Below are 8,753 nucleotides of genomic sequence, written 5' to 3'. Positions count from 1 at the left end.
ACACTCCACAAAACTCACACTAACCAACTCTAGCTGCTTTCATATAGAAACATACATAGATACATAAGTTCATATAGCATTAATTTGCTAACTACCTTTTAATACTACTAGATTTTCTATGTTAAAATTCTTAGATAAAGGAACCAACTGGTAAGTTATACTGTGTTTGCCATCTTTAATTATGATTCGCCTCAAAAACTAACTTAGCAGCCAATCACAGTACAGTAAGTGAGGTCTCGGAGATCAGCCAATCAGGGAGCACAGCTCTGGTCTTGTGATCCAGATCAGCCATTAGGAACGGGACAGTTTTTCACAATTGAAATCATCCTGGCAAAAAGACAAGGGATAAAAAGAAAGGAAAAACAGTCTGTTAATATGAGACAGATTTACATGAATAAATAAATAAATACATGACCATACATTACCTTAGTATAATGCACTTGTTTTCATACGTTTCACTAGTGTGTAGGCTTTATTCAACATGTATAATATACCTTCAAATTACTTTTATTTGTATAGTGAGCATTTTTGGCACAAACTCAACTTAAATTTAGTCCCGAACGCCTCTTGGAAAGGCTGTACGGATATTAGTCATTATTTGGGTGCTGTACATCTTTCAGTCCAATTGGTGGCGGTAATGCGCCATCAAACTAGCTCAACCACTCAAACACCAACGAAGAAGAAATAGAGCGACGGGGAGCTGAGAAAAAAGGTAGCAGAAGAAGAAGAGGAGGAGCGGACCGACGAAAGGTATAACGTTATGGTTAACTTCTCAGTTATCTAAGCTTTTATCTCGTCACCTCTTGCACGGCTCAGGTTAGCTTCCTAGCTTAGTAAAGACACACTTTAGCTGGCTTCAGCAGCTCTGTTCAGACATTTTTTGAACGTGTACCGATACGCTCTGTCATATTTCACTCAAATGCTGTGATTTGTTTTGCAGAATAAATGTTGTGGATGAAAAGTTCCCCCAACCACAGTATGCTGTTACATCAGTGATGTTAGCTAGCTTAATATCTGATAGCATCTATAGTTCAGTTGTTAACATTAATGTAAATACAACTTCTGTACCAGCGTTTACAAAGTTAGAAAGTTTTTGTTAAGTTGGTGAAAGTTTGTTACTTAACTAACAACGGACAACTTACTCAGATGTTAAGATTCGTCGCTGGGTAGACTCATAGACTGTACAATGGTCAAAATGTAATGCTAGGCCTAACGGTAGCATAAAATATATCTGTGGTTCAACGAGCTAAATTCAATGCAGTCTAATACAACAGACCTGCATTAATTCAGGCCTTCCAGGCTATGATGTTAATTTTTTTTTGTGATAACAGCATTACAATAAAGGGGGCAAAAAACAAGACATTGAAAAGCAAGGTGAAGATAAAATATAAACAGCTAAAACAGAAGCTAAAATATAATAAGACCGGTTTTAAATAATGAGAAAAAAAGTTGCAGTGCAGTGATAAATATTTTAAATAGGTATTAAAATTAGTGTATTAAAATAATTTGATGTAAGCCAGCGATAAACAAGTCAGTCTTAGCCTTGCTTTATAAGAACTTGATTTCAGACTTCTGTTCAGATGTGTTGAACTATGAGTCTAAACCTACAATTATCTAAATATGGTGTAAGCTGCAATAACTGGTTAGTTGTTAATATGCTATGTTTCTTTATAAAGTCATGTATCCAGGAAAAATACCAAACATCCAGAATATCAAATATCAGGATCTTTTAAATTTTCTTTCTTTTTTAAGTATTTTTATATTTTGTAAACTGAATATGTGTAGGTGTTATTGGTGAACAAAACATGACATCACCTCAGACTCCTGAAAATGGTGTTTCTGCTTTTTGTTATGTTTTTGTAGACCAAATAATCAACCAGTTAAATGAGAACATAATCATAAAATAATAGTGAGTTGCAGTCCTAATCTAACTTAACTGAATAAATCCTCAGTGATTCTATAATGTCACTCTGATGCAGATATGCTGTTACGACTCTTAAACCCAAATTCCACTGATAATACTCAAAATGTGTTTCTTTAACTCTTGTTGGTTTAAGCTGCACCTGTGTAGTTTCTTCTCTTCTCTTCGCTAATATGTTGTGTATACATGTAGCTTTGGATGATCGTCTTTTGTAGGTAATAATTTGTCTTTTTTTAGTCATTTACATAAGTTTACGGACGTTGTGATAATACACTTGTGTGTCTGTGAAGCTGCAGGATGGACATGTCCAGCAGGCTGGCGCTGTGGCAGCAGCTGGCTGAGAGCTGTGGCCTCAGTACAGTCCAGCAGGGTCTGCAGCAGGTCTGGGGGCTGCTGCTGCTCTGCCTCATCTGCAGAGTCTGCTTCAGACTGGGTAAGCTGCACAGACTGCATGCCAGCAAGCAGAAGGATTTCATACTGAGACGTTGTTTAATGATGTCAATGCTTTTCATATTTTAGATTTTTGATGCTTTTGCTGCCTCCTTGTCTGTTTGTTAGTTTAACGTAAAAGACACACTTATTAACACAATTTAGATGTGAGGAAACCCTTCAGTCATATGTGTGCGTCATACAAGAGACCATTGAACACTTTTGCTTTTAGTGTTTGTAATTCATAGTTTTGTACCTCTTGTGTTCCTCAGTCGGTGCGTCCACTGTGAAGCACATAGCGTCAGCGCTGGCAGGGATGTACGCCCTCTTCCTGTTCTTTGAGCTGCACATGCTGTGGGTGCTGCTGCTCAGTGCGCTCTGTTACCTCGTTCTGTTCCTCAGCCAACACTCCAGCAGCAGAGGTGTCTTCCTCTCAGTTGTCATCCTCGTCTTCCTCCTCATTGGGTGAGAAAACAGCAGAAAACATATAGAACAGACGAAATCAGTTATCCTGAGATTGTTCAGTGTTTATTTTTTTTATCAGGATTTAAGCAGCAATCTTTTTTATATTGTTTTACTGTTTCCTATGTAATATTAATGCAAATGTCCCTTTAGGTCTGCAAACCTTTTTGTCTCTGGTAAAGAAAAAAAGTCTTGTAACATTATTTTTCCACTTTTTAATTTCAGAGAGTTGCATTTAATTGACGTGGTGACTTGGCATAAAATAAGAGGTAAATAATTCAGCATTATGCGCTTCTTTATTTAATAAAATATAATATTCTGTTATCCTGTTCAGGGTCGGGGGGGCTGGAGCCTATCCCAGCTGTGTTAGGTCTGCACAGGGGTGCAGTGGTTTGCGCTGTCGCCTTACAGCAAAAAGGTTCCAGGTTTGAATTCCAGTTCAGATGTAGGGGGCCTTTCTGTGTGGAGTTTGCATGCGTGGGTTCCCTCCAGGCACTCCGACTTCCTCCCACAGTCCAAAGACATGCTCGTTAGGTTCATTGGTGACTCTAAATCGCCCGTAGGAATATGAGCGTGAAAGGTTGTCAGCCCTGTGATTGACTGTTTCAGTGTTCTGCCACCTTATTTGCATCCACTAAACATGTTGCTGTATCAGAATTCAGAAAGAAACATCAGACTGAAAGTTTGTCAGAGTCAAGTAGCCAAGATTAGTGCCTTTACTACTCAGGAAACAAGGTTTGTTTAGGCATATTTGGGATGATAGCTAATGTTTCTTTTAAGTCAGTAATGTTGTGTGTCTCAGGCTCTCAGATGGTGGTGGCTATGAAGGCCATCTCTCTGGCCTTTGACCTGGACAGAGGGACGGTGAGCTCCCTGCCCTCCCCTGCAGAGTTCCTGGGCTACGTTCTCTTTGTGGGCTCTGTTGTGTTCGGCCCCTGGATCAGCTTCTCCAGTTACAGAAGCGCTGCTGAAGGCAGAAAAATGGTGAGTCATTCAAGTTTCCTGCCTTCTCTGTGTGCTTCCTAATCCTCATGTTTGGCAAAGTAGTAATAAGAAGTTATTTCTGTCTTTAGAGCTGGTCGTGGGTGCAGAGTTGCTTCTTTAGCCTCCTGAAGAGTCAGACCTGTCTGCTGGTCTCCACCTGCATCGCCCCATACCTCTTCACACTGTTCATCCCCATCGAGGGAAACTCATTCACCGAAAAGTAAGGCACACTTTCGGTCAAATCTTTGTCCTGCATAAGAGATAAATACAGAAGATTATTATTAGATCACTGCTCCCATTGCTGTTTTTATACTAACAAAAAGCATGTGACAATCCCTCCAAAGGCTAGTTTGAGGGTCTGTGCTTCATTAAACAGGATTCTCAGGGGAAGTGATAAGTGTTAGCTAATGTGTGTGTGTGTGTGTGTGTGTGTGTGTGTGTGTGTGTGTGTGTGTGTGGCTTGTGTATGGTGTGTTTCACAGGTGGCTCCATGCTTATGAGAACGCGGTGTCCTTCCACTTCAGTAACTACTTTGTGGGTCACCTCAGCGAAGGCACCAGCATGCTGGCTGGAGCCGGCTTCACTGAAGAGAAAGACAACATCAAATGGTAGGTTAAGCCGAATCTCAGCGCCTGTGATGAGACAGTGATCCTGTGGTTATAATACATGTGCAAGAGTAATAAAGGATATAATGATGAGCTTTATTTAAAGTTATAGTCTAGAGTTATTATAGTGTTATTACAGACTGGGTGTCTGGTGCGACTTTGGCGGAAAAAAATCACAAGCGGCGCCCAGTTAGTGATGCGTTTTCCATCAGCCAGCAGTGGTTGGTCTGCCAGAGAGGGTAGGCGGAGCTAAGCGGCTGCTTTTCCGCTCTCTGCAAGTGTTGCGAGTAAACAGTAATCTACTATGGCTGAACAAACAAAGAAAAGATGGATGACTACAGATACAACTTCAACAAGAAGTGAAAATCCAAAGAAGAAGAAACAAACTCGACGCTCAGATGAAGCAAACAGTCTGAAAAGGAAAGCGACCGTCAGCCAGGAAAATCAAGAGTTACAACCGGAGCCGACCGTGGACGTCTGTTTAAATTGTGAAATGCTCTCCCATAATTCCCGTATATCGCCATTAGGGGGCACCCAAGAGAACGAAACTGCGTGACTGTCAGTTTAAAAAGTTCTTTACCACAGCCAAGGCTTACAAACACAGGCAGTATACATACAATACCAGTATTAAGCATGTAATAGAATGAATCAAATACTTTGAAAATTAGTAACTAATGATACTAAGGATCTACCTCAATTAATATATATATCTATATACATATATATATGTATATAAAAATGCTATACAATGCAGGCAGTAAGGATAACCTTTGCTGGAATTCCTTACATTTATAAATGTTTTTATTTAATTCTTTTAAAAGTTAGATGCCTGAGTGATCTGTCCCCCATGTTAATGTACTTCTTTGGTACTATAAATCAGTCTTTACAGAATGTTTATTGTTATTGAAAATGTAATAAGCAAAACGATATGATAAGAAAGGAAAGTGATACAGGACATGTTTTATTCGCTACAGACCCTGAATGCTCTCTGTGAACACAAAGCTGTTTCTAAGTTAGTTTAAAGTTCTCAACAGTTTAACACTTTAACATAAGAGTATAATATCTACAATTACATCAGAACTAAACAAGTGTGCATAAAATGCTCATGGTGTTCATAAGATAAAGGTAATCATTACTCTAAACACAGACTGGATGCAGACTGAATGAGTGACTCCTCCTGATCTTGTGTGTCCGTGTGTTTATTGTTTAGGGATATGAGTGTGGTGAAGCCTCTCAGTGTGGAAATGCCTCGCTCCATGGTGCAGGTGGTGACGTCCTGGAACATCCCCATGTCCCGCTGGCTGAAAACCTGTAAGTCCAGAGGCCTGTACTATGTCTGTTCAATGGTGCAACATCTCTAAACACTGCTGCAGTTAAAACATACAACATATAGCAATATTAAAGTTTCAAGTAGTAATATGAGTAATTAAGACTTTATTTTTAATTTAGAATAACTCTTTAAAACACATATTTGTACTGTATTTGTCACCACGTTGTGAGTTTACTCTGTTCCGTCTTCCTTGTTCTTCAGATGTTTTTAAAAACACCATAAAACTGGGGACGTTTCCAGCCATCCTGGTGACGTACACAGCCAGCGCCTTACTGCATGTAAGCACGATGACGCACACTTTTATCATTTTGGTTTTGTCCATTTAATATGGTAGGTTATACTAAACTCTGTTTACTAAACTCATGTAACACACGGTATTTTCTCTGTTGGAAGTCCTTCTACTTTCACTTCAGGAACACAATATAGTCTGTAAATTCCTTCGTCTTCGTGTGTAATGTGACTTTAACTGTTCACTGATGGAAAGGTTTTGATTTGCTTATCATTGATTAAGTATTCAGTTAAAGATATACAGTATGTGGGCTGTTATCACACGATTAACTGTCACTTCCTGTTCTTAATGCTCTGTTTGTTTCCTTCAGGGTCTGAGTTTCCACCTGGGAGCTGTTCTGCTCTCTTTAGGCTTCATCACATATGTTGAACATGGTATGGATAATATTTCTGTTTGTAAATAAAAGTATTTGAATGTGAAATTTGAGCATGTGAAGGTTGACTAAAGGTACCGCTTTCACCTGCACAAACTAGCGTACAAGAAGACGCTGTGATAGTTCACACATTCGTCACTCACACCTGAGTTGATTTTTCTCCTCATCCTCAGTTCTGAGACAGAAGCTCGCATCCATCTTCAGCGCCTGTATCCTGTCCCGGCCCTGCTCCTCGGACTGCAGCCATCAGCACAAGAAGGTACAACTGCAGCTCGACTCAGCTGTGTGAAGTTGGTTTATGCATCGCACATGAGTGCCGAATTACATACCGTCATGCATTGAGCTGAGAGAGAGAAAAAGGCAGCAGTGACGTAATTAAAAGCACATGTTGCTGTAGAACTTCCTTTATAGTCTTGTACATTGAACAGCCTGTTAGTAGGGTAAGCAGCGCAGTGTGACACTTTAAAGCAGGTTAACCAAATGCGATACGAACAGAAAAACTTCCACCTTAGTCAGTCTAGCTGTGTAGACCAGATGCGTAGTTGAATGGACCTGCAGATCTGCATTACTTCTGTAGAGAGCAAGCTAGATGACTAATGTTGTGTTATGAAAAAAGGGCTTTAAGTTGCTTAAAAGGCCTACCACATGACTACCCGACATGTTACAAGGTAGAGGAGGGAGAAAATCGTGGCTGCCAGCGTTGTTGACGTAAGGTATGCCAAGTCTTTACATTAAACTGTCTTGCAGGTGTTGAATGTTTAACACGTGATCTTGACTTCAGTAAAGCTTTCCAGTCAAATTGTAACTCTTCTTGCAGTTGTTCAAACTTTATTCTTTTCCCTTCACTCTTTAGGAATACTGGGTGATGTTGTTGAATCTGGTCTTCGGCCTCTTGGCCATCTTCCACCTCACCTACCTGGGCTCCATGTTTGATCCCGGAGTTGATGAACAGGAAGTAGAAGAGGTAAGAGCTCCTGAGCACTGATCGTAAAGAAAAAGGAATATTTACATGTAATATGAGTTATTGTCATTCAGCTGCTGGAAGGCTTTTAATGAGAAACATGCAGGAAATGTTGAGTTAAATTGACATAACAGTGCTTCAACAAGCAAAGTAAGAATTATGTAAGCCTGGTTCACATACTGGCCTGGTTCTCTCTGCAGTCGATGCATCACAGACCTGCACATGTGACTGATCGGAGGTCTTTTGTTTACGCGTGTGCTTCTCTCTGTCTCCTGTTTGCAGGGTTACGCAGCCATCCACACCATCCAGAGGTGGTCTGAGCTGAACTGGGCGAGTCACTGGGTCGTGTTCGCCTGCTGGGTCTTCTACCGTTTAATTCAGTGACATTGTTGGACAAAATGTGAAGGGAGGCAGATACCAAATATTTCATAACAAAGTGTCAGTTAATATCAGGATGTTTTCATTTGATGGGAACTATAGGCGAGGGCCTTATCCAGTGGAAAGCACTGTGGGACAGGTGGAGGACTGAGTCTGCTGCTTTGGATGTGAAGGTGGAGGTAATAAAAACTTCCTCCTGTCAGTTTGGATCTGATACAGAGAGAGAAAACATACCTGCGGTACACTGTATATCTTGGGTCAAACGGCCATATCAGAACATTTTAAATTGAACTGCAGTAAACGGATCACTCCATGATTTGACTGAATTAAAGTACCTGCCAGACCTCTCAGATCACCTTTGCCTATATGCAGCAGTTTGAGACAGGCAAGTGTTTCAGAACCATCTGTTCTGTAATGTTGATGTTGGAAAACATCCATGTCCAAAACATTTCAGCAGTTTAACTTGTGTAACTATAGGTACGTGATTATATACTTTTTTAAGGGTCCATAACTGTACTTGTTCATGTGTACTCCTGTTACAATGAGTATTTTTTTACCGCTGCTATTTTGGTTTTTTATATTTTTTCTAATAAATATTTCTGTAAATGTGAACAAACTCCTTGTTTGTAATTTTCAGTACAGACACAGCCAAGACGAAGCCCTGAAGTCTCGTTGTAACAGATACCATTTTTCATTCTGTCGTCAATAACAACATTTCTAGACCTAAAAGTCCTGTTACTGTATTTATAGTATATTTAAAGTGCTAATCTCGAAGATCTCCGTTTCGTTATCTTTGGCGACACCTGTGGCGATAAACGGTAATTGCAGGAGCACACTTCCCAGATATCCAGACAGTGCTGCATGTGTGTCGTCCACGGTCGGCTCCGGTTGTAACTCTTGATTTTCCTGGCTGACGGTCGCTTTCCTTTTCAGACTGTTTGCTTCATCTGAGCGTCGAGTTTGTTTCTTTTTCTTTGGATTTTCACTTCTTGTTGAAGTTGTATCTGTAGTCATCCATCTT

At 40.2% G+C, this 8,753-nt stretch overlaps 1 protein-coding gene across 1 annotated transcript; it reads left to right on the top strand.

Annotated features, from left to right (window-relative positions):
- The first annotated feature begins 744 nt into the window (after positions 1-744).
- Positions 745-8,336, top strand: LOC138589970 (protein-serine O-palmitoleoyltransferase porcupine-like). Its single transcript, XM_069660480.1, has 13 exons — positions 745-750; positions 2,212-2,354; positions 2,623-2,815; positions 3,038-3,081; positions 3,615-3,796; positions 3,886-4,016; positions 4,279-4,404; positions 5,612-5,712; positions 5,933-6,009; positions 6,331-6,394; positions 6,567-6,652; positions 7,247-7,357; positions 7,637-8,336. The coding sequence occupies exons 2-13, from the start codon at positions 2,219-2,221 to the stop codon at positions 7,736-7,738; spliced, it is 1,353 nt and encodes a 450-aa protein (XP_069516581.1). The 5' UTR covers positions 745-750; positions 2,212-2,218; the 3' UTR covers positions 7,739-8,336.
- The last annotated feature ends 417 nt before the right edge of the window (positions 8,337-8,753 follow it).

The sequence above is a fragment of the Semicossyphus pulcher genome, unplaced genomic scaffold (genome assembly GCF_022749685.1).
Source record: "Semicossyphus pulcher isolate SPU_LCO1_2020_fin unplaced genomic scaffold, fSemPul1.0.p SCAF_13, whole genome shotgun sequence".
NCBI classification, from domain to species: domain Eukaryota; kingdom Metazoa; phylum Chordata; class Actinopteri; order Labriformes; family Labridae; genus Semicossyphus; species Semicossyphus pulcher.
The sequence above is the reverse complement of the archived record's forward strand: the minus strand, read 5'-3'. Positions and strand labels throughout refer to the sequence as shown.

Bases quoted from the DNA above. Each gene is read 5' to 3' on its own strand.
- LOC138589970 (XM_069660480.1), top strand. From the start codon at position 2,219: ATGGACATGTCCAGCAGGCTGGCGCTGTGGCAGCAGCTGGCTGAGAGC. The intron at 3,082-3,614 runs GTAAATAATTCA...TGTGTGTCTCAG, and splicing joins GACTTGGCATAAAATAAGAG to GCTCTCAGATGGTGGTGGCT. The intron at 6,395-6,566 runs GTATGGATAATA...CCTCATCCTCAG, and splicing joins CATCACATATGTTGAACATG to TTCTGAGACAGAAGCTCGCA.